Raw genomic sequence first — 26,182 nt, 5'->3', positions numbered from 1 at the left:
ATATATGGTTTTGCGACGGTTTTGGTTGGCGTCAGCTTTGGGTTTTTTTCTTTCTTATGTATGTATTGTTGTTGTTTTATTCTGTAATTATGTTTTTTTACTATCTATGTCCCCAATGATGTCATATAAGACTTCTGGGGGACATTCACATGTTGTGTGTTTTGTTTTTTTTTTTCCCTGCAATCTAGCGTATTTCAGATTATAGATCGCCCGCTGTATAGAGATTAACATTGTGAATTACGAGATTCAACGCTGATTGTAACAAGTCTTAATAGATTTTTAGAGAAACAAAGGAAAAAGAGATCCAAGATTTACTCCGAGCCAAAAGAGACCTTGAGGCCAAATTTCAAAGATTCCAAGCCCAGGGGATACAAGTGTTTGACCCCGGTGCATCGGATTCTGATGACAATGACACCGAAGTGACAGGTAATTATCCTTCTGTGTGTAGTAGAGGAACAGTAGACTTGGGCGGTGACACATAGATGTTATCATTGAGATCTCTATAGCTTTGAGGAACTGGCCAAGTCAGATTTACCAGTCAACTGGTTTCAGGAAGCCGTAATGTAACCGCATTCTAGCATCGTTACTGAGACCAAAGTCCTATTGTTAAGATCTGGATCTTGTAAAATGGGGCAGCATTCATACCTGCTAGAGATGAGCGAACACCAAAATGTTCGGGTGCTCGTTATTCGGAACGAACTTCCCGCGATGCTCGAGGGTTCGTTTCGAACAACGAACCCCATTGAAGACAATGGGCGACCAGAGCATTTTTGTATTTCGCCGATGCTCGCTAAGGTTTTCATGTGTGAAAATCTGGGCAATTTAACAAAGTGATGGGAACGACACAGCAACGGATAGGGCAGGCGAGGGGCTACATGTTGGGCTGCATCTCAAGTTCACAGGTCCCACTATTAAGCCACAATACCGGCAAGAGTGGGCCCCCCCCCTCCCAACAACTTTTACTTCTGAAAAGCCCTCATTAGCATGGCATACCTTAGCTAAGCACCACACTACCTCCAACAAAGCACAATCACTGCCTGCCTGACACTCCACTGACACTTCTCCTGGGTTACATGCTGACCAACCACCCCCCCTCCCCCCCACAGCGCACACCAAAGTGTCCCTGGGCAGCCTTCAGCTGCCCTCATGCCACACCACGCTCATGTCTATTTAGAATTGCGTCTGCCATGACGAGGGACCGCAGGCACACACTGCAGAGGTTGGCACGGCTAGGCAGCGACCCTCTTTAAAAGTGGCGGAGCGATAGCCCACAATGCTGTACAGAAGCAATGAGAAATAGAATCCTGTGCCACCGCCATCAGGAGCTGCACACGTGGGCATAGCAATGGGGAACCTATGTGCCACACACTATTCATTCTGTCAAGGTGTCTGCATGCCCCAGTCAGACCGGGCTTTTTAATTCATAGACACAGGCAGGTACAACTCCCTATTGTGAAGTCCCTGTCGACCCACAGCATGGGTGGCTCCCTGGAACCCACCGGCGGTACACAGAAATATCCCATTGCATTGCCCAACACAGCTGAGGTAGTAATGTCGTGCTTAATGCAGGTGGGCTTCGGCCCACACTGCATGCCCCAGTCTGACTGGGGTTCTTTATAAGTATACAGATGTAGTAAAAACTCCGTGTGCACCTACAGCATGGGTGGGTGCCAGGAAGCCACCGGCGGTACATAGAAATATCCCATTGCATTGCCCAACACAGCTGAGGTAGTAATGTCGTGCGTAATACAGGTGGGCTTCGGCCCACACTGCATGCCCCAGTCAGACTGGGGTTCTTTAGAAGTGTACAGATGTATTAAAAACTCCGTGTGCACCTACAGCATGGGTGGCTCCCTGGAACCCACCGGCGGTACATAAAAATATCCCATTGCATTGCCCAACACAGCTGAGGTAGTAATGTCGTGCTTAATGCAGGTGGGCTACGGCCCACGCTGCATGCCCCAGTCTGACTGGGGTTCTTTAGAAGTGGACACATGTAGGTTAAACTCCCTGTGGACCCACTGCCTGGGTGGGTGCCAGGAAGCCACCGGCGGTACATAGAAATATCCCATTGCATTGCCCAACACAGCTGAGGTAGTAATGTTGTGCGTAATACAGGTGGGCTTCGGCCCACACTGCATGCCCCAGTCAGACTGGGGTTCTTTAGAAGTGTACAGATGTATTAAAAACTCCGTGTGCACCTACAGCATGGGTGGCTCCCTGGAACCCACCGGCGGTACATAAAAATATCCCATTGCATTGCCCAACACAGCTGAGGTAACGTCAGCTGTAATGCAGGTGGGCTAAAAATTAATTTGATTATACTGTAGGCGAGGGCCCACAAAAATTGCTGTATCAACAGTACTAATGTACATCCCAAAAATTGGCCATGGCCAGCCAAGAGGGCAGGTGAAACCCATTAATCGCTTTGGTTAATGTGGCTTAAGTGGTAACTAGGCCTGAAGGCAGCCCAGTGTAACGAAAAATTGGTTCAAGTTACAGTTCCAACGCTTTTAAGCGCATTGAAACATATAAAAATTGTTCAGAAAAATTATTTGAGTGAGCCTTGTGGCCCTAAGAAAAATTGCCCGTTCAGCGTGATTACGTGAGGTTTCAGGAGGAGGAGCAGGAGGAGGAATATTAGACACAGATTGATGAAGCAGAAATGTCCCCGTTTTGGATGGTGAGAGAGAACGTAGCTTCCATCCGCGGGTGCAGCCTACGTATTGCTTACGTATCGCTGCTGTCCGCTGGTGGAGAACAGAAGTCTGGGGAAATCCAGCCTTTGTTCATCTTGATGAGTGTTAGCCTGTCGGCACTGTCGGTTGACAAGCGGCTACGCTTATCTGTGATGATTCCCCCAGCCGCACTAAACACCCTCTCCGACAAGACGCTAGCCGCAGGACAAGCAAGCACCTCCAGGGCATACAGCGCTAGTTCAGGCCACGTGTCCAGCTTCGACACCCAGTAGTTGTAGGGGGCAGAGGCGTCACCAAGGATGGTCGTGCGATCCGCTACGTACTCCCTCACCATCCTTTTACAGTGCTCCCGCCGACTCAGCCGTGACTGGGGAGCGGTGACACAGTCTTGGTGGGGAGCCATAAAGCTGGCCAGGGCCTTAAAGACTGTTGCACTGCCTGGGATGTACATGCTGCTCGATCTACGCACATCCCCTGCTACCTTGCCCTCGGTACTGCGCCTTCTGCCACTAGCGCTGTCGGCTGGGAATTTTACCATCAGCTTGTCCGCAAGGGTCCTGTGGTATAGCAACACTCTCGAACCCCTTTCCTCTTCGGGAATCAGAGTGGGCAGGTTCTCCTTATACCGTGGATCGAGCAGTGTGTACACCCAGTAATCCGTCGTGGCCAGAATGCGTGCAACGCGAGGGTCACGAGAAAGGCATCCTAACATGAAGTCAGCCATGTGTGCCAGGGTACCTGTACGCAACACATGGCTGTCTTCACTAGGAAGATCACTTTCAGGATCCTCCTCCTCCTCCTCCTCAGGCCATACACGCTGAAAGGATGACAGGCAATCAGCCGGTGTACCGTCAGCAGCGGCCCAAGCTGTCTCTTCCCCCTCCTCCTCATCCTCCTCATGCTCCTCCTCCTCCTCCTGTACGCGCTGAGAAATAGACAGGAGGGTGCCCTGACTATCCAGCGGCATACTGTCTTCCCCCGCCCCCGTTTCCGAGCGCAAAGCAGCTGCCTTTATGGTTTGCAGGGAATTTCTCAAGATGCATAGCAGAGGAATGGTGACGCTAATGATTGTAGCATCGCCGCTCACCACCTGGGTAGACTCCTCAAAATTACCAAGGACCTGGCAGATGTCTGCCAACCAGGCCCACTCTTCTGAAAGGAATTGAGGAGGCTGACTCCCACTGCGCCGCCCATGTTGGAGTTGGTATTCGACTATAGCTCTACGCTGTTCATAGAGCCTGGCCAACATGTGGAGCGTAGAGTTCCACCGTGTGGGCACGTCGCACAGCAGTCGGTGCACTGGCAGCTTAAAGTGATGTTGCAGGGTGCGCATGGTGGCAGCGTCCGTGTGGGACTTGCGAAAATGTGCACAGAGCCGGCGCGCCTTTACGAGCAGGTCTGACAAGCGTGGGTAGCTTTTCAGAAAGCGCTGAACCACCAAATTAAAGACGTGGGCCAGGCATGGCATGTGCGTGAGGCTGCCGAGCTGCAGAGCCGCCACCAGGTTACGGCCGTTGTCACACACGACCATGCCCGGTTGGAGGCTCAGCGGTGCAAGCCAGCGGTCGGTCTGCTGTGTCAGACCCTGCAGCAGTTCGTGGGCCGTGCGCCTCTTATCGCCTAAGCTGAGTAGTTTCAGCACGGCCTGCTGACGCTTGCCCACCGCTGTGCTGCCACACCGCGCGACACCGACTGCTGGCGACATGCTGCTGCTAACACATCTTGATTGCGAGACAGAGGAGGAGGAGGAGGAGGGTGCTTTAGTGGAGGAAGCATACACCTCCGCAGATACCACCACCGAGCTGGGGCCCGCAATTCTGGGGGTGGGTAGGACGTGAGCGGTCCCAGGCTCTGACTCTGTCCCAGCCTCAACTAAATTCACCCAATGTGCCGTCAGGGAGATGTAGTGGCCCTGCCCGCCTGTGCTTGTCCACGTGTCCGTAGTTAAGTGGACCGTGGCAGTAACCGCGTTGGTGAGGGCGCGTACAATGTTGCGGGAGACGTGGTCGTGCAGGGCTGGGACGGCACATCGGGAAAAGTAGTGGCGACTGGGAACTGAGTAGCGCGGGGCCGCCGCCTCCATGATACTTTTGAAGGACTCCGTTTCCACAACCCTATACGGCAGCATCTCAAGGCTGATGAATTTTGCTATGCGGACGGTTAACGTTTGAGCGTGCGGGTGCGTGGCGGCGTACTTGCGCTTGCGCTCCAACAGTTGCGCAAGCGACGGCTGGACGGTGCGCTGAACTACACTGCTGGATGGGGCCGAGGACAGCGGAGGTGAGGGTGTGGGTGCAGGCCAGGAGACGGTAGTGCCTGTGTCCTGAGAGGGGGGTTGCATCTCAGTGGCAGGTTGGGGCACAGGGGGAGAGGCAGGGGTGCAAACCGGAGGCGCTGAACGGCCTTCGTCCCACCTTGCGGGGTGCTTGGCCATCATATGTCTGCGCATGGTGGTGGTGATGAGGCTGTTGGTGTTGGCTCCCCGGCTGAGCTTTGCGCGACAAAGGTTGCACACCACTGTTCGTCGGTCGTCAGGCGTCTCTGTGAAAAACTGCCAGACCTTAGAGCACCTCAGCCTCTGCAGGGTGGCATGGCGCGAGGGGGCGCTTTGGGAAACACTTGGTGGATTATTCGGTCTGGCCCTGCCTCTACCCCTGGCCACCGCACTGCCTCTTGCAACCTGCCCTGCTGATGCCCTTGACTCCCCCTCTGAAGACCTGTCCTCCTGAGTAAGCGTTGCACACCAGGTGGGGTCAGTCACCTCATCGTCCTGCTGCTCTTCCTCCGAATCCTCTGTGCGCTGCTCCCTCGGACTTACTGCCCTTACTACTACCTCACTGCAAGACAACTGTGTCTGATCGTCATCGTCCTCCTCACCCACAGAAAGTTGTTGAGACAGTTGGCGGAAGTCCCCAGCCTCTTCCCCCGGACCCCGGTAACTTTCGAATGGTTGGGCATCAGTGACGATAAACTCCTCTGGTGGGAGAGGAACCGCTGCTGCCCAATCTAAGCAGGGGCCCGAGAACAGTTCCTGGGAGTGTTCCCGCTCCTGAGCAGGTATTATTGTAGTGGAGTGAGGAGGCTGGGAGGAAGGAGGAGCAGCAGACAGAGGATTCGGATTGGCAGCAGTGGACGGCACAGAACTGCGGGTAGACGATAGGTTGCTCGAAGCACTTTCTGCCATCCAGGACAGGACCTGCTCACACTGCTCATTTTCTAATAACCGTCTCCCGCGTGGACCCATTAATTGGGCGATGAATGTGGGGACGCCAGAAACGTGCCTCTCTCCTAATCGCGCAGCAGTCGGCTGCGACACACCTGGAGGCAGGACAAATAGACGCAGACACAGTTGCAGACGCAGCCGACACGTGTCCACCGGCGTTAGGACGGACAGAGGCAGGACAAATAGAATTATTTTCCGTTTTTTTGCACCAAAAGGCAGCACTGCGTATATTCTATGAACATGAGAAGTTTAATAACTGTGCTGTTTTCCTGCTAATGTGTCACAGAACGTGAGGGTAGCAGAGTTATTAACTGTGGCAGAGCAGGTATTTTTTTTCCCAATTAAGGAAAGCAAATGGCGAAGCCAGGAGTAAAACGTAGCTGGGTGCGTATGATTTTTACAGGTTGCACACGCAGCCGACACGTGTCCACCGGCGTTAGGACGGACAGAGGCAGGACAAATAGAATTATTTTCACTTGTTTTACAAGCAAAAGGCAGCACTGCGTATATTCAATGAATAATAACTGTGTTGTGGCCCTGCCTATACAATTCTTTCCCTGCAGTATCAATGGAGGGTGCAATGCTCTGCAGAGGCGATTTTGAGAAGCAAAAAAAAATGCAGCACAGCTAACAGCAGCCTGGACAGTACTGCACACAGATAAATATGGCCCTAGAAAGGACCGTTGAGGTTCTTGAAGGCTACACTCACTCCTAACACTCTCCCTGCCTATGCAGCACTTCTGTCCCTAATGCCAGGTGCAACGCTCTGCAGAGCCGATTTTGAGAAGAAAAAAATTGCCACTGCTAACAGCAGCCAACACACAGCTATCAGTGGCCCTAATAAGGACCTTTGGGGGGTCTTGAAGCCTACACTAACTACCAATTCTTTCCCTACAGCAGCTCCGGTACAAACAGCACTGTCCCTCATCTAAATCACACGGCATCTGAGGCGAACCGCGGGGGGGGCCGACTTTTATGTTCGGGTGACACCTGATCTTCCCAGCCACTCACTGCAGGGGGGTGGTATAGGGCTTGAACGTCACAGGGGGAAGTTGTAATGCCTTCCCTGTCTTTCAATTGGCCAAAAAAAGCGCGCTAACGTCTCAGGGAAGGAAGTGAAAGTAACCAGAACACCGCATGGTGTTTGTTACGAATAACGAACATCCCGAACACCCTAATATTCGCACGAATATCAAGCTCGGAAGAACACGTTCGCTCATCTCTAATACCTGCATAGACCCCAAGTTGACTATCAATTTCTGTTTTCACACTGTACAGCATAATTTTTCACTGAAAGGGCAGAAATGGTTAATTGTCATTTTTGAAAATGGTAACACAGATTTCTCAAACATTTCTCACATGTTTTGTATATATATTCTATAAAGTCCCTGGAACGCAGTGCGACTACTGGACCAGCGGAGCATTAGGAAGCGAGCCATCCATGGGCAGTATGATGCAGCTCCAGCAGTCGTTCCGGGGTCCGGAGTTTGCACACAGTTCTATTGATGTTGAAGGGCCGTTTGCAAATGTAAACCGAGGTAAATGAGCTACAGCTAGAATATGTATTCTTATCCCTTTCCAATTCGATTTCCCTGCCACCCACACTCATTTATTTTGGTTGGGAAAGCGAGTTTTGGATTCCTTGGAATTGCTCAACAAAAACACATAAAAATGACCTTTTTATAATGATTTTATTAGCAATTGTTTGAAAATTAAATGTGAGTTATGAGTGTTTCATATCAGGAAGATCAGTTGTAATAATCCTGTAAATATATGTATATTGATATAAGATACATTTATATAGTAATACATTATTCATTTCTAATTTCTCTAATAGATAATTATGTCAATTATAAATTGAGTATGCAGGACAGAGCTCCGATGTGGGAGGCTGTTCTGCAAATGTGTAGCGCACTATGCAGGACAGAGCTCCGATGTGCAGAACAGCCTCCCACATGTGTAGCGCACTATGCAGGACAGAGCTCCGATGTCGGAGGCTGTTCTGCACATGTGTAGCGCACTATGCAGGACAGCGTTTCATTGCTGAATCATCAGAGTTACATGAAAGAGATGTGTTGATGTTGGACACGTGTGATGTGAATGTCTGATCTGCTCCCTTCTTCCACATTCTCTAGATGACTGGGACGCCGCAGTGGCCAGCCTGCTACAGGTCACCCCTCTCTTCTCTCAGTCTCTGTGGAGCAATACTGTGCGCTGTTATCTAATAAACACTAATGATACTCAGACTGAAGTCGATCTTTTCCTAAAGGTGAGAATAGATACAAAGCCTCTTTTACTGAACCCTAACCTGTTAGAATATGTCCACACGGAGGCATCTTCTGCTGCAGTTAATCTCTTATGAAATCTACATGTGTTAAATGTGGCCTTCACCCTACGCTTGCAAAGCTGGATATATACACCTTGAGTAGTCAAAGCTGGTATTATTGCCATGCTAGGTTGTAGCCTTATGAAAGTGAATGGGTCACATTGCAAGTTGCCATGGCTTGACTATTGCAAGAAATTCCAACCTGCTGAATTTTTTTTTTGCAACTGTTGGATTGTTACCGTGGCAACGTGATTATAATGCGACCACATTCACTTACGTCGGGTTGTGATGTAGCTCAGCAATACTGCAATTTACATCATATGTTGCGGCCAGAGTTGATGTGCTGCAGATTGGACTGCAGCCAGAGTTGATGTGCTGCCGATTGGACTGCGCGCTGCAGGTTAATCTGTTCGATGCAGATTTTTTTTCACAGCGTGTGGATGAGTTTTAGCAAAATCGCATCCTCTATGCTCCTACTGTAAGCACTGCAGGTTTTGGGAAAATGTGCAGCGTGTGAACAAACCCTTGAAGTCGGCTTCAAACGAGTGTAAGCATATTTGTGCGCACTTGAGCCATGCATTTTTGCGGAGTGAACGGTGCTTTCCAGAGCGTCATCCCGACGGCCCCATTACGTATGGAGGTTACCCTCTGACCCAGGTAGGGACAGGAAGAGTTTAAAAGCACCTCCCCTTTCCACCATGCTTTAGTGTCTTCCTGTCCCTACGGTGGGACAGAGGAGCAGCTCCAAGCAAGCTGCGGAGGAAGAAAGAGAAACTTACCGCACGCTGTGCGATTTCCCCCTGGAGGGGTAGAGGTCGGGGCCGCACACTCACGAGTCCCTGCATCCCCGACCTGCGGAGCTGTAAGTCGCCTCAGCAGCGCTGGTCTCCCTCGTGCAGTTAGCATGTTCGGGCCGCCGCTGCCGCGATGGGATGGTTCCTCCTGGCAGGGGAACGGCAGCGGCGGCCTCCCTGGTCCTCGGCGCATAGCGGTGACGTCATCCGGCGTGGTGACGTCACGCGCTTAACGTAGGGGGCATGGCTACCGGCGAGAACCCGGAAATGGGCGCCAAATTCAAAAATCCTCCCCATATAAGCAGGCTAAACTCCATGGAGGACCCTGCTGACTGCCAGACAGTGTATGTGAGTATGTCTACCCGCGACAGCTCAGCATGTGAGGGAGAGACTGATACCCTACCAACTGTAAGTGGGCTATACGCCAAAAATGCGCAAAATGGCACTTGTACAAGTCGGATGCATATATGTTCCCTTTTTCTCTCCCCTCTCCCCCACTTTGCATGGGTAGATGGATAAGGAAGGTCCAAAGAAAACGGACCCGAGAAAAAAATCGAAAAAATGCGTCCTTTGCAGCAAAAGGCTCGAGGAGAGCTATAAAAAACCCCTATGCGAGGAATGCACGGGGAAAATACTTGCAGAAGAAAAAGCGGCATTTAAATCTGATATCCGCTGTATGATCAGGGAAGAACTGCAGGCCTCCATGGCGTCCCTTCCCCAGGCCCAGCCAGGTCCGTCACGGGTCCCTAAAAGGCCAAGGCAGACCGAATCGGCGAGCTCACTCTCCGGTGAATCACTGGAGCTCCCGTCTGAAGGAGAGTTAGAGGACCCACCAGTTCCTATAGAAGATGAGAGAAAATATTATTTCTCATCTAGCGACATTGCGCACCTCATCAAGGCGGTAAGGGAAACAATGCAAATTGAAGAGGATAACCCGCCTAGGACAATCCAAGATGAGATGTTTGGCGGCCTCCGGTCCAGGAGAAAGACCATGTTCCCGGTCAATCAAACCCTGCAACAAGTAATTGCAGACGAATGGCAGGAGCCGGAAAAAAGAATAGCGGTTTCAAGAGAAATCCGAAACCGGCTCGCGTTCGCTACTGAGGACGTCCGCCTGTACAGGGAGACCCCTAAGGTGGACATACAAATTGCAAAAGTGGCCAAGAAAACTCTCTTGCCCTTTGAGGACACTTCTCAGCTGTCCGATCCGATGGATAAAAAAATCGACGGATTAATGAAGAAAGCCTGGGAGGCAACATCCCTTACCATTGAGCCTAATATAGCCTCAACTTCTGTGGCCAGATCCATGGTGCTATGGCTAAACAGGCTGGAAGCCTCCATCAAGGATCGGGCCCCCAGAGAGGAGTTAGCCAGCTGTCTCCCCCTCCTAAAAATGGCTACCACCTTTCTGGCTGACGCATCAGCGGAGACGGTGAGATACGGTGCAAAAACCGGAGTCCTCAGCAACTCTGGAAGAAGGGCATTATGGCTGAAGACATGGGCCGCAGATATAACGTCTAAAAACAAGCTCTGCGCCATCCCCTTCCAAGGGGAATACATGTTTGGGCCCGTCCTGGACAAAATCCTAGAGAAAGTCAGCGACAAGAGCAAAACCCTGCCCGACAGACAACCTTTCAGGAAACCATCCTTTCCGAGGAGGACACGCCAGCCACCTCCCGAAGTTAAAGGAAAAGGGAAGACTGGAAGATGGTCGTACCCCAAGGGAGGTCGGGGTAAGGAAACTCAACCCTCTCCTGAACAAACTGGGTAGATTAGCGGGCTATCTAAGCCAGTGGCAGGGGATAACAACTAACCCCTGGGTACTCCGAATAATCGAAGCAGGGTACCGAATTGAGTTCCACTCTCTACCCCCTAGGAGATTCCTCACAACCTCCCCTGGGTCCCTACAGGAACAAGGGAACCTCATAAAAGGTGTACAGGAACTCAAGGACTTGGGGGTCATTACACAAGTCCCTGATCACGAAAGGGGTGAGGGATTCTATTTCCCCCCCCCCCCCCCCTATTTCTAATCAAAAAACCAACCGGTTCCATTAGGACTATCTTTAACCTTAAAGCCCTAAATAAATGTATTTCGTACAAAACATTCAAGATGGAAACAGTACGATCTATTGTATCACTAATAGACCGGGATTGGGTAATGTGCACTATAGATCTCAAAGATGCATATTATCACGTCCCAATAACTGCAGCCCATCACAAATACCTGAGATTCGCTCTGCGGGAGGGGGACAAGATCCAACATTATCAATTCACGGCCCTTCCATTCAGAATCTCCACCGCCCCTCGGGTCTTCACAAAAATCATAATAGAGGTGGTAGCCTATTTCAGACGGAACCAAATCTGTATATTTCCATACCTGGATGACTTCTTGTTAGTATCAAGGACAGAGAAGTCTATACGTATAGACCTATCCATGGTCTTATCTACCCTAAACAGTTTAGGGTGGATAGTCAATAAACAAAAGTCCGACCTGAATCCAGATACACAGAAGGTATACCTGGGTGTATTACTAGACTCCCACATCCAGGAATCCCGGCTTCCATCATCTAGGAAGGAAGACCTCATCCAAAGAGTAAACTCCCTCTGTCAGGCTACGACGGTTTCTATTAGAGAAACAATGAAAGTGCTGGGCATTCTGACAGCCTGCATTCAGATAGTCCCGTGGGCACAAGCCTATACCCGGCAACTACAAGGATTTATCCTTGCCAACTGGGACAAACGGCAGACATCCCTGGATAAGAAGGTGAGCCTGTCCGTCCGAGTCAAAGAGTCCCTACGCTGGTGGACCTCGCAGAGGAACCTAAGCAAAGGTACCTCCTGGTCACAGGAACCTACTGTACCCATCACAACAGATGCCAGCAAAACAGGATGGGGAGCGCAAGTAGCCGACCTAAATCTGCATGGAATCTAGGACTCCAAAGTAGCTAAGCACTCATCCAATTTCAAAGAATTAAGGGCAATCTGGGAGGCCCTTCAGGCAGCAGAACCCCTTATAAGAGGAAGGCATATCAAAATTCTAACAGATAATATGACAGCTCTGTCATTTGTTCGTCACCAGGGGGGAACGCGACACCCACACCTGCAACAACTGGCAACAGAGATACTCCGCTGGGCGGAATCCAACGTGCTGTCTCTCTCAGCGATCCATCTAAAAGGGTCCACAAACGTCGCTGCCGACTTCCTGAGCAGACAGAGCATTCATCCAGGAGAATGGGGGCTGAACCAGCGAGTCTTCGACCAACTAATCTGCCAGTGGGGAGAACCGCAGATAGACCTGTTCGCCACGAGGAAAAATTCAAAGTGCCGGGACTTTTACTCGCTGAGTCCAAGAGACAATCCGTGCGGGGTAGATGCCTTGTCCCAAAGCTGGGACATGGACCTAGCCTACGCCTTTCCCCCCCTTCCCACTGATCCCCCGCACCCTCAGGAAAATCCAAACCAGCCGGGTGTCAGTCATACTAGTTGCCCCTATGTGGGACAAAAGGCCCTGGTATCCCCTGCTAAAAGCCTTGGCGATCCAGGGTCCATTCCTACTACCAGCCGTGGAAGATCTCCTGCTCCAGGGCCCGCTAACATACCCGGGGGTCGAGAAATTGAGGCTAGCAGCATGGATGCTGAAAGCATGATACTGCGTGAGAAGGGACTCTCCCATAATGTAATTACTACCCTGACAAAAAGCCGTAAGCCTATCACGACAGCCATCTATGATAGGATATGGAGGAAGTTCACAGAGTTCTGTAAAATAGAGCCAGGGAAAATCCCAGGGATTGACATTCCCGTAATCCTGGAATTTTTACAGGCAGGCCTAGAGAAAGGCCTTAGCCCTAGAACCCTTAAAGTTCATACAGCAGCACTAGGGTCCTACTTAGACTTCCCTTTGGCAGAACACCGCTGGGTGCGTAGATTTCTCAAAGGGGCAGAAAGACTTCGACCCTTTGTCAGAGAATCTTTCCCTACCTGGGACCTAAATATAGTCCTAAATAGTTTTTGCCAACCCCCCCTTTGAACCCCTCTCCCAACTCTCCCTGAGACTACTCACGCTTAAAGTTACCCTTTTAGTCGCTGTAACTTCGGCTCGGAGAATAGGGGAATTACAAGCCTTATACTGTATTGAACCATACATGGTAATACAAGACGACAGAATTACCTTTAAACCGGACCCAGCCTTCCCACCGAAGGTAGTGGCAAGATTCCATAGGGAGCAGACGATTACTCTGCCCTCCTTCTGTCAAAATCCTCGCAATGATAGAGAACGAGAACTTCATAGCCTAGATGTTAGGAGAGCCGTTCTAGCGTATATAGAGGCCACCCGCTCTTTCCGTAAAAATAATAGCCTCTTTATCCAATTTCAGGGGCCGGCAAAAGGAAAGACGGCATCTAAGGGCACCATTGCGAGGTGGATCAAGACCGCCATCCAAGAGGCATATAAAGCCAGGGGTCTCGATCCTCGGGGGAAAATTAGAGCCCACTCCACACGCGCTCTCTCCTCTTCTTGGGCAGAAAAAGGCCAGGCGTCTGCCGAGCAGATTTGCAAAGCAGCCACCTGGTCTAGCATACATACATTTACCCGACACTACAGGGTTAACGTCCAGTCGGACAAAGACCTGGGCTACGGACAAAAAGTCCTTCAGGCAGTAGTCCTGCCCTAGAGCCACGTATAATTTGGTATACTCCATATGTAAATGGGGCCGTCGGGATGACGGTCTGGAAAGATACGGATTACTTACCGGTAGTCCCATTTCCAGGAGTCATCACGACGGCCCATAGTTCCCTCCCTTTTAGTTTAATTCATGTTTTTCAAATGTAAATATGACCGAATAAAGGTAAAATTTGGTTTAGTAAACATTGTCCACCGTAATAATTTGTAAGTCACTGAAGCATGGGTGGAAGGGGAGGTGCTTTTAAACTCTTCCTGTCCCTACCTGGGTCAGAGGGCAACCTCCATACGTAATGGGGCCGTCGGGATGACTCCTGGAAATGGGACTACCGTAAGTAATCCGTATCTTTTTTTGCACGCATCGCTTTTTTTTTTGCATGACGGAAATCCATGCATACATACAGAAATGTGAATTAGTGCATTGAAATCTTCAGGTTCTATTCTCAGCGTATTGCGTGCACAAATACGCCCATGTGGAGCTGGCCTAAGGCCTCCTTCCCACGAACCGATTTACGCCGCGTAAATTCGCGGCAAAAATCCGCTGCGTTGCACCATGCTATTAGGTTCTATTGAACCTAATAGCACAATGCTCACGATGCGTAATTCCACCACGGAATTACGCACCGCGATTTCTCCCGTCCTCACCCGCAGCATGCTCTATTTTCTGCGGGTGAGGACGGGCTATACGCGCTGACGGCTTCCATTGCAGTCAATGGAAGCCGTCCGTTCACGCTATCTCCCGCTGTAACCAGCGGGAGATAGCGTGAAAAAACGCTTTCCCGCCCACCGCCGCGCGTCATATGACGCGGCCGGCCGCGTCACGTGACACGGCCGGCCGTGCACGTGACACGGCCGGTGACGCGGTGGGCGGTGACGGGCGGTGACGCGGCGGCGGTGGGCGGGGAAGCGATTTCACGCTATCTCCCGCAGGTAAGTATAGGGGCTCTGGGGGGGCGCCGTGACGGGCTTCACTGCGTAATATTACGCGGCGGAGCCCGTCACGCTCGTGGGAAGGAGGCCTAACTGTTACTTGGATTCTTGCAGGAATATTCGCCAAAGCTTCAGCAGATGTGTGAAACATTGGGCTACTTCTTTCAAGTGGTACATTTCCCTGAAGAATGTGAAGACTATTATGCTGCTGTGCGCAAGTGGGAAATTGAGAAAAGTTCCCTGGTGATATTATTCCTGTGTTCCTCCTTCAACAGGTAAGGCTTCCTTTAAGAGAATCTGTCTCCGAAAATCCTAGACAGTTGGTTGGGCGGTATTACCAGAGCCACAAATAACCCACAGCGCTATTCAGTACGCTTGACCTTGTTGGAAAGTTATAGAAAAGTTTTTTGACTTTGTAACTGTAGGGAATCTTCAGGAACAAAGTGCAGAATAAAACATTAGCGCAAAATATGGTACTATAAACTAGTTTCCTAATCTGTTATAACTTCTGGTGTACTGAAATTCCCTCCAATGAAATAGTTCTCGGCTGATAACCAATGCTTGATTATTAGACTTCCTATACCAAATGCCAATTTACTGACAAACTGTTACATGTGACACGGCCATGGCAGAAACATCTCACAGGAGTTTATATGCAGGCGGCGCCAAGGACAGCGGACTCAGTAGGGATGGAGTTTAAAAGGATTCTGTCACCAGGTTCGTTAAGTTTGACTTAGAGCAGAACTCCGAGTCACAGAGGCGGGCCGTGCCGGATTCTCTCCTCCCACTTCATGTAGACTGACAGCTCTCTCCCCGTTTTGTGTTTAGAGGCCCACCTTTGTGACTCGGAGCTCAGCTCTAAGTCAAACTTAATGAACCTGGTGACAGAACTCCTTTTTCAAAAGCAAAAAACAGGTAATTGAAAAGCCCTCTATATTGCACGTAGCTGATTTGGTGCCGTGTTTTTTTTTTGTTTTTTTTTTGTGGAGGATGTTGCTGCAGATCTGCAGCAGGTGACACCCATTCTATTGGATTGCAATTGAAGGGGTGAAATCTGCTGCAGTTCTGTAACAAATCAGCTATATATGAATGCGCTCTCAGGCTAACCGAGAAGCACGGCCCGATATTGCGCCCACGATTTCCCTGCAGGTTTAAGGAGTTTTTATATCAAAACCGACTCCCATCACTTTGGGGAAGTAGCAATCCTCCGCCGCAGTTGTTTTCAATGGGGAGACCTCAAATCGTACTTATGTGCACCTAGTACATGGTGCAATGCTGCCGCTGGCCCCACTGAAAACAATGGGCAATGCAATGATAGGGCATGGCACAATTTTTCTCTTCCCGAATCGCCTTAGGCTGGTTTTACATGGATGAGAAAACCTCATGAGACGCACAAATCTCGCGCGGATATGAACTGCATTCTTTTGAATAGGGTCATACACATGAGCAGTGCGGGAAAAAAAAATCGCAGGATCACCTATCTTTGAGCATTCCCTCGGAACACATCGCCTTCAAAGGGGCCGGAACGGCGTGCGAGGTGCACACAAGTACGATGCAACGTGAGGTTTACCTGTTTAAAAGAACTAGCTTTTAGCCGCGGCGGAGGATCGCTACTTCCCCGAAGTTTTGTGAGGCGGTTTTAACACAAATGCCTTGCGTCCGCGGGGACATTGCACGTTGGCAAGTGCGATATCGGGCTGAGTTTTGCGGCACAATAGCGCACTCGCCTGTCTGGTATTAACCCTTTCCAATCCAATTTGTATCTTGGTTTTCATAGGGGGCTTACTCTTTTTCTGCCATTATAAAACAACGCTATCTGCTGGCTAAAGCCAGTACTGCATGAGGTGACACGTTGGATAGGCTCCGACAGCAGAGAGGCTGGTAATATACAGTAAGAGAACCCAGACGGATGTCCTCCAACTACGTAGCTGTACAGCCTTAAATCATAATGTCTTCAGAGGTCAGACAGTGAATTGGAAAGGGTTAACCTTGGGGTGTTTTTTACACCTGCTGATCAACATATAGTGAGTCCATTGTCACATACAGGTGCTGCGGCAGTACAGACCTCTTTCTACATGGTGGATGTGCCGCCGATGAACAACTGTTTTAAAGCTGGCGTAAGAGATCAAAAGGGTCTACAAATGAGCGATGATCGGATAAATGTTTGTGCCTGATCACCGGGCGTGTAAGAGGCCTTTTATTCTTAATAAGTATGGGGGCTAACTTTAAAAAGGAGGGGGGGGGGGGCGCAAAACCAAGAAACCTTCAACCTCTCAGACCTGTGTATATGGGCAGTATATGCCCCAGAACACACAGTGCCAAGCTCTAGCCTTATGAACCGGCTCTGTTCAGTCTAACTTCTTATAATTAAACCTTTTTCGTAGCGTACAATGCGGGTCTCTCTGGGAAGACTGTAAGGAAGCATTCCTGAAAAATACTGAGGCCAAGCCGAGGATTGTGTATCACAAAATAGACAATGGCGCAAGAAGCTCGGACTGCATCCAGCAGCTAATGGAGGAAGACCCTAACAAGGCCAATAAAACTAAGGTAGGAAATGTGTAAAGGTGCTTTTTAGATGTAATGATTATAGCTCAAACTTGTAATTATTAGGAAATTTATAGAACCAGTGTTTCTGGTGGCGCCACACAGCTCTGCTACATGCACGTCACACACACAGCTCTACTACATGCATGTCACACACACAGCTCTGCTACATGCATTGTTTATCCCATACAACAGGGATCAGAAACAGCACAGAACTGGAGATGAAGGATCTTTCATGCTCTGCCCCTGATCAAATGATGGCAACGCTCATCCCGAGTGAGTGACTTACATGCTCCGCCCCTGATCACATGACTGTGACGCTCATCTGGAGAGAATGACTTACATGCTCTGTCCCTGATCACATGATAATGATGTCCTCAAAGTTTCTGCATCCTTTTGAAGATTACAAGCGGACCACAAACCCCCTGCGGCCTCAGTTGCTATGGAATACTAACGAACACCTAGCCGGACAGCAGCCGTGTGCGTTCAGGACCTGTGATGATGTCACCGTCATGTGATCAGGGGTGGAGCATGTAACTCCCTCACTAGGGATGAAGGATTTTTGATGAGGTCATGTGATCAGGGGCGGAGCATGTAAGTCACTTACAAAACCACTCACGTACAGATGGACAGGCCGTCGTTAGCAGTTTGACGAGCAAAAGTAATCGTTCAGTTTTGGGCTTGCGTTTAACCTGAACGACGAATGACAATCATTTGCTTTTCCTCCATCGTGCATGTTATGCAGGCATAAAAATCATTGTTGGCTCGTTCACTTATCATTAGGTTTAAACGGCGCGCGTTCAGTTGTTCTCATTCATTTATACACGGACTGAATGATTCTCTCTTGAACGAGCCAACAATGCATTTGTCTCTTACACCGGCTGCACGAGAGCGAATGCATTAGCGATTACATCTCTCTCTCTCGCTCAAATGAGTATCGCCCTGTCTAAAAGGGCCCTAACGCTGTGTCTAGAAGTTCATTACGATTTATTACATTAGCCGTTTTCATGGATATGTCGCTCTTTGTGAAGAGTTGAATGTCCTTGTATGACCTTCAGTGTCATAAACATGCCTGTAGGTTGAGCTGTAAGTGAAAAGTAATAATGCTACATTTCATTCTACACGGCCATCTTTTACATTTTGCTGCTGGTCTATATTTTCCAGATTATTGAGCACAATGGGGAGCCTGAGGAAGGAGCATATAGTACCTACTGTCATGTAGAGCAAGTCATAAAGCAGGTATGTTACAGTGTGCAGCGTTGGACATAGTTACTGGCTATCAACAGGATAACTTGCTTGTGGTTTGACCTAAAAGATGCAGTTTTCAGCAAGATAAAATCGTGCTGAGAAGTATCTGCGCCTTATCATCCAGGGACAGGGGGGTCTGGTAGATCCAGAGACTCCTGACCACTGCCTTAATGATTCGGCAGTGCGCTGATACATTGCACAGCCCAGAGGTAAATATACTGCAGCTGTACAGTCCTCCCTCTCCCTACCCGATCAGTCCCCTCCAGCAGATGAACCTGGAGATCACGTATCTCCCTCAGGGTGCAGGTCCTCTTCTGTACACACAGGGATAGACTATAGGAACAATCAAAGGTCTTGCAGTAGCAGCAGGACCATAGATCATAACCATGTGACCAGGAGTGGCTAGAGGGGGTCATGTATTACTACACTTACTGCATAATTTATAACAATTGGCCAAGGATCCTGTTGTTGGGGTATACTGCTGGGATCTGTTGTTCTATGTGGGTTTCCAGCGGCACAGCCCCACAGCACAGGTGGGGGTTGTGCTGCTCATATATACCAGCTCCTCTGCTAGAGGCTGCTGGGCTTTCCTCTGTTTGTTCAGTGTGAACAGTGTCATCTTCTTGCGTGTCAGTGCATGTGCTGGACGTGTGGTGCAGGTTGCATGGTGTACTGTGTGGTATGCTGCGTTCAACCCTGCTGTGTTTCTTTTGTCGTCTAGGTCTAAGTAGGTTCCAGCGTGGGGCTGTCTGTCGGGACGATCGCCCCGCATGCAGGCAGGTTTCATGTGGAAGTTGTCTTGTTAGAATATGGATCCACGAGACAACGAGGACCCTTGAAATGGGCTCGCGGGCTTATGTATCTTGGCCAAAATACGAACCAATACCTTGCATCGTATCTATTCACATCTGTTTGTGTGCGGGTATGTTTGGTCGTGTTTTGGGTGTTTGTCAGTGTTATCTCTGTCCATGAGGTATGTCCGCTGTTTCTGAGTTCTGCCAGTTCGTGAGTGTGAATGATGTAACACCTATTTTCAGTTTGTTGGATCCATGATTGCTTGTCATTTCTTGGAATGTTTGGGCAAGTATTTAGTTAATTTCTTCTTTCCTTGCAGGATTTATTGGGTGCTGAAATCTCGAGCCCTGATGCCAAAGATGATCCAGTAGTCCAAGAAGATGATGACTTTGGGGATGTTTTATGGGATGTTCATGATGAGCAGGAGCAGATGGAGGCTTTTCAGCATGCATCTCAGTCTACATGTGAGCTGGGTTTTGACAAAGTGAGTACAAACTGGTTAAGTAATTGTTTCAGCAATTTATTTTGGACATTAGGCGCTAACTCGCCAGCAATATTCAAGCAGTGTGATTTGTTGCATCTACACTAGGGATGAGCGAGTATACTCGCTAAGGCACTACTCGCTCGAGTAATGTGCCTTAGCCGATTATCTCCCCGCTCGTCCCTAAAGATTCGGGGGCCGCCGCAGCTGACAGGTGAGTTGGGGCGGGAGAGAGGGAAAGAGAGATCTCCCCTCCGTTCCTCCCAGCTCTCCCCCGCAGCTCCCCGCCCTGCGGCGGCACCCGAATCTTTCGGGACGAGCGGGGAGATACTCGGCTAAGGCACATTACTCGAGCGAGTAGTACCTTAGCGAGTATACTCGCTCATCCCTAATCTACACATTGAGCCGTTTAGAGCTTGCGTGTGGTTGACTATTTGTAAACTACTGGATTACATCATCAAATGCTTCTTGGCGGCTCTCTGACCCTTTCCCCACCAAGCTCCACCCTCCTGTATGTCATCCGCCAGCCCCACGCCCATCATGCGTAGCGTGTTGCTGAAGATCTCATTTCTGCCCAGTCTAATGGTCCTATTGCCATGTACATGAAGAAATTACCTGCTCTATGGGTACAACCAATCGTTAACATGATCATTCTTCCTCCTACAGCTGTCGTTGATCGGCTACATGAGCAGTTGAGCAGGGAGCGTTATAATGTTCACCTAACTATGCTGATGAACGAGCATTTGCTGATGGATGGTTCTTTCATGTGTCCCTATTGAGCGAACAGACGAAAAGGGAGCAGGAGGGCAATGATCTAGTGGATAAATCCTTACGATGGTTATCTGCAGAGTCATGAAACTCCTGTGACCCGCACCAACTGTGTGTTTGTGCGGATGCATAATCTCCCGAGTATTTCTATGAGATGCAGGCTGCTTATAAAGCTGGCCATATACATTAGATGTGTATTGACTGAACCTGCAGATTTCGGCAGGAATGACCTAATGTGTTTGGGGGCCTCCCAACTCTCCTCAATGGCAGGTGCCAGGGAAGATAAAAAAAAAAAAAAAAAAAAAAAAGGGTGGGGTGGGGGGGGGATGTTCACGATCCTTTTTGCTCTGGCAGCTTACTCCTCTCTCCTTAACCCTTGATGCGCCTGCGTCCGGGTCACATTCTATAGTTCTGATCTTTATAGACCCTTTACAAATGCAGCCATACTAATTTTTAGATTTTGGATGCAATGACTGTGAAATGTGTTTGTGTTTTTATTTTAATTTTTTTGTAACTTCTTCATCGTCTGATCGCTTATATAATATAATGCAATACTGTGGTATTGCATTATACCATGTTTTAACAGATTTCCCAATTATGACATGCAATAGGCACATCCTTAATAGGCAAACTATCATGGCAGCCCTTGGGATTTTCGAAAGTCTCCATGCTGCCATGACACCCGAACACCACCCCTATGATCTTATCACGGCAGGGCCATTTGGGACATGTAGATGCCACTGTCGGAACTGACCACTCCTTTTTAAAGGGTTAGTAGCTGCATTCAGAGTTCACTCTGATCATAGCTGTTGCCAGCGGGCGCCGGCCGTCAGACGACTGACAACCACCCTGTATGGAGCAGGTTCGACCCCTGATCCAGCTTTGTACAAAGCCTATGTAGTAAACAACTATATACGTGCTAGCTGCATGGAGTATGTGCAGTTAGGACGTATCTAGCTGTAAGTGTGTCATGAAGGGGTTAATCAGAATGCATGCATGTATTCGGGGGAAGTTGGGAGGAATAGCTGTCAGTTGTTGTCCAAACGCTTATTCGACTATCTAATGTGTTTGGTCAGTTTATTAGAAGCAGGAGGCAGAGGAGAGTAGGGTGATGCTGCATCTCATAGCATACACTGGAGATATACAACTCCCCTGACTCACATTTTGTCTGCTGTCTGATCCTTCTAGACTTCTCCCTGTTCTCTAGATTGTTGAGAATGGATTTCTCTCTAAGAGGAGACGGTGTTATTGTGATGCAGCATCTTGTAGGATGCACTGAGACTCTGCAGGGTGAGGTATAGGAGGCAGCCGTCTTGTGTCTCTGATCTATCACCTTGCTCAGAACAGAGTAAGTGCAGTGTGAAGATACACCGGCCTCTCTGTCTTTGAAGAGGCATGCAGGCTACAGAGCTGCACAGAAGGGTTGCATTAGTGGGGTTTCACACACATTTTTTTGTGGCAAAAACCTCCATGTTTAGATATTAGCTAGAAGTCCTTCTGCAAATATTACACATCTAGGGGCATTGCATATATTTTTTTTCCACTTGTGTATTAGCAACCTCTTCCCTTTTTTTTTTTTTTTTCTTCTTTAAGGAATTGCAATGGGCTATATACGTTTGTTGTTTTTTTTTTTGTTTGCTTTTTTTCTTCCTGCCATTTTTGCATTGGCTTCCCCCGTCTATGTAAGCGCTGCGGAATATGTTGGCGCTATACAAATAAAGTTTATTATTATTATTATTCTCTATAAAACATGATCAAATGCCAGAAAAAAGGCATGTTTGAATTTCAAAAAGAAGAATCAAAAATCACCCCAAAAAATGCTTTCAAAGCTATGAATAGGCGTGTATTTTGGGCTGACAATTATTTTTGCTCTTTGGTTTCATTTACAATTTTGCACCATTTATCTTCTGCAGCTTGTACATATCACTGTATGTAGAAGCTGCAGTCCAAGTCTAAATAGAAGATGTCAGTGAGTCTGGAGGGAGGGCTTAGTTTTCAGCCTTTATTTCCTCTCCTGCACCTTCTTATTGGCTGCTTTATGACCACAACAAAGTTAAACTTTGTTGTTGGTCATAAGTTAGCTGATAGGAATGTTCAGAAGAGAAGAGAGAGCAGAGGGAAACCAAGCATCAACCCAGCTATAATGAGACTTAGACTGCAGTGTCTGTATACAGTGATGTGTAGAAGCTGCAGAAGACAAATGGTGCAAAATTGTGAATGAAGCTCTAGTGCTTCTTTAAAGTTTTAGGAGTTTCTAAAGTATTCTAGAGAATCTGTCTGCACTCTGTGTTATCCTGTTTAGCCAAAGCAGAACAAACAAAAATCTATTGTGCTATTAAAGCATACAGTGGACTCTGTCATATGTCTGCTCTGTTCATGGGGGGCGGTACTCCTCCTCCTCCTCCCGTCATCAGTGATTATGATGCATGTATGTATGCATGGAAATACACAGCAGCTCATCAATCACTGCTGGGAGGAGGAAGAGGAGTGCTCCAGTTGTAAAGCCAGTGGACTTGTAACTGAGTCTACTATATCCTCAATAGCTCCTAATATCCAGAGTGGCACAATACACAGTGGATATAAAAAGTCTACATAACCCTGTTAGAATGCCCGACAGGGATGCCCTCTATCCCCGGCCCTATTTGCCATAGCTATTGAGGCATTGGCAATCCGTCTGAGAAGCGCCCCCAATGTGAAAGGTATTAGATGGGCGGACATCGAGAGTAAGGTAGGACTATATGCGGATGACACAATTCTCTTTCTATCAGACCCAATAAACTCCTTCTCCCAAGCCATGATCCACATAGACAGGTTCTCCAGTTTCTCGGGTCTATATGTCAATTGGTCTAAATCGACAATCCTATACACAAACCTCAACCCCGAAAATGACCCCTGCGTTACTAGGTATGGGCTAAAACCGGTCCAAACGTTGAAATATCTGGGGACATTTATGCCATACGAGCATAATAACGCCATAGCAGAAAACATAGACCCGCTACTAGACAATATAAGACACAAGCTGAAAGGATGGGCCAAGTTACCGCTCTCTGTGGCCTGGCGCATAAATCTTATTAAAATGGCTATCCAACCCAAATGCTTGTACATACTGCAGCACATGCCAGTAACCGTCCCCAAACGCTTCTTCCAATCACTAAACTCCCTGATCATCTCCTTTGTATGGAACTCCTCCCGTTCCAAATTAAGCCTGTCGATATTACAAAGGCCCAAAGAGCAAGCCGGAATGGCCCTCCCGGATCTCCGATTCGATTACCTGGCAGGACAATTGAGGAACATACGGGCCTGGGTCTTAGACGGGGAATTAGCCATAGCAGATAAACAGCTGGCAAAGCAAGTAAAAGGTAATAACCTCCTAAATTTCTTAGAATTCCCGCAATACACCAACTCCGCCGACATGGTCCCGCTTCACAGATTAGCCCTTGGCGTCTGGAAGGAGGTGAAGATACTGCAACGATACCAGGACATAATACCCGAGCTCCGCCTCTGGAATAACCCTGGTCTCACCGCCCTACAGTCAGTCCCAGATCCACAATATTGGATGGCCCGGGGGGTACATACAATAAGAGACATATACGTAGACGAAACATTCCCTACATTCATAGAGCTACGCGACAGGTTGCAGTCCCCACATCTTCAATTATTCCGTTTCTTTCAACTAAGACACACTTTGAACTCCCAATTTCCGCCCGCCTCAACACACATATCCAAGTTCCCCACAATTGGCATCCTCAAGTCCCAGGGACCTAAGGGGCTAATCTCGGCCCTATACACACATCTCCTTTCGGCTAAAATAGCCCTCAACCCGCCTTCAGCATATGACAAATGGAAACAAGCCATTCCAACCCTCACACCCGAGGAATGGCAGGACATTTCCGAATCCCATTTGGCTGTCTCCCCCGCCGTAAACAACAAATTAATCCAACTATACATAACGCACCAGCCTATCTTACCCCTAGCCGCCTATACAAAATGGGCACAGCGTCCTCAAATATTTGTCACAGATGCCGCCAACCAGAGGCAAACTTCTGGCACTTGATATGGGAATGCCCCCCAATTAATGAGTACTGGTCGGAAATTACTGACCTCATAAATGCACTATTGCCTTCCCCACTAGCTATTGACCTAGACCCCAGGGTGGCGCTGTTTGGCCTTCTGGAGGAGGAGGTGTGGCCACACCACACCCGTACCTTTCTGGAAAAAGTGCTGTTCTTGGCCCGCAAGGCAATAGCCATGAAGTGGATGGCTGTAGAAACCCCCTCAATCCTACATTGGACCCAACTGGTAAACACCGTAACCTCCTACGAGAAAATCATCTACCAAAACCGAGGATGCCCGGCCAAATTTAGGAAAATATGGGGGATATGGATCGACTCCCATTCTACATTAACCATGGAATAAACCTCGAGGCCCGATATATACACCCCCCCCCACCCCCCCCCCAATAAGTGTCAGCAGACCTACACTTTAGTCTCTCCACTAAGGCCGTAATAAGTTAGAGCAGAACCGGTTGAAAAAAAGTTGTAAAGTTTATTATTAAGTTATCTAGAAAATACAGTAATAAGATTTGCGTTTATTTATGCACAATGGAAATGTATACATGAATAAGGATGCACCTAACAAAGTTTTCTTCATGCTGTATTTTGCAATGCCTTTTTCAAAAATAAAACGAATTTTTAAAAAAACCCTGTTAGAATGCCAGGTTTTTGTCATGTAAAAAAAAATTCCTACAAACATGAATAATTTCAGATTTATTTCCTCCTCAGTGTGACCCGTTATCTCTACAATTCCAGTGAAAAACAAACTGAAAGTTTTCATGATAGAAAAAAACAACCCTAAAGTAATGTGGTTGTATAAATCTGCACACCCGAAAACTAATACTTTGTTGATGTAACCCTTTGACTTTATGACAGCATTCAGTCTTTTTGGGTCAGTGTCTAACGGCATGGCACAATCTTCTCTTGGCAATCTTTACCCACTCTTCCTTGCAAAAGCACCCAAAATCTGTGAGATTGTGAGGCCATTTCATGTGTAGCGCCCTCTACAGTTCAACCCACAGATCATCTATTGGATTCAGGTCTGGCCTCTGGCGGGGCCATTCCAAAACTGTGATCTTCTGGTTCTGCCATTCTTCTGGTGATTTGCAGGTCTGCTTTGGGTTGTTGTCATGCTAAGGCCTTAGTCAGATGGGCGTTTTTTGCCGCGATTTGCGCATGCGTCCGGCGATTTTTTTAAAACCTTTGCTTTGCAATGGTATCGGACACATGAGCGCTTTTTATGCGCTCATCCGATAAATTATAGAACAGAAATCGCAGATCACACCTATCTGCAATCTGCGATTCCTGTTCTCTTCTCTATATGCGCTCAATGGGGCCGGCGGCAGCAGCGCCAACCCCATTGAGAACATATAGAAGACAAATCCTTCTTCTCTGCCACAGCTGTAACAGCTGTGGCAGAGAAGAACGATGTTTGCCCATTGAATTCAATGGAACTGGCAATACAGCCGACTCCATTAAAAGCAATGGGCTGCCGGCGTGCGCGGGGTGAATTGTCGGGAAGGGCTTAAATATATAAGTATATATTTATTTATATATATATCTACACTACCGTTCAAAAGTTTGGGGTCACCCAAACAATTTTGTGTTTTCCATGAAAAGTCACTCTTATTCACCACCATGCAT

At 48.4% G+C, this 26,182-nt stretch overlaps 1 protein-coding gene across 2 annotated transcripts in view; it reads left to right on the top strand.

The window, feature by feature from the left end:
• Positions 1–26,182, top strand: part of NPHP3 (nephrocystin 3) — a 72,472-nt gene that overhangs the window by 8,082 nt on the left and 38,208 nt on the right. For both annotated transcript variants that reach the window (XM_066585579.1, XM_066585581.1), the window contains 7 exons: positions 276–426; positions 7,308–7,460; positions 8,058–8,191; positions 14,765–14,925; positions 17,035–17,197; positions 18,359–18,433; positions 19,557–19,721. In XM_066585579.1, the coding sequence (XP_066441676.1) occupies positions 276–426; positions 7,308–7,460; positions 8,058–8,191; positions 14,765–14,925; positions 17,035–17,197; positions 18,359–18,433; positions 19,557–19,721 (1,002 nt within the window). The remainder of the gene's footprint in view (positions 1–275; positions 427–7,307; positions 7,461–8,057; positions 8,192–14,764; positions 14,926–17,034; positions 17,198–18,358; positions 18,434–19,556; positions 19,722–26,182) is intronic.

This window comes from Eleutherodactylus coqui, chromosome 12, assembly GCF_035609145.1.
Source record: "Eleutherodactylus coqui strain aEleCoq1 chromosome 12, aEleCoq1.hap1, whole genome shotgun sequence".
Lineage (NCBI taxonomy): Eukaryota > Metazoa > Chordata > Amphibia > Anura > Eleutherodactylidae > Eleutherodactylus > Eleutherodactylus coqui.
The sequence above is the reverse complement of the archived record's forward strand: the minus strand, read 5'-3'. Positions and strand labels throughout refer to the sequence as shown.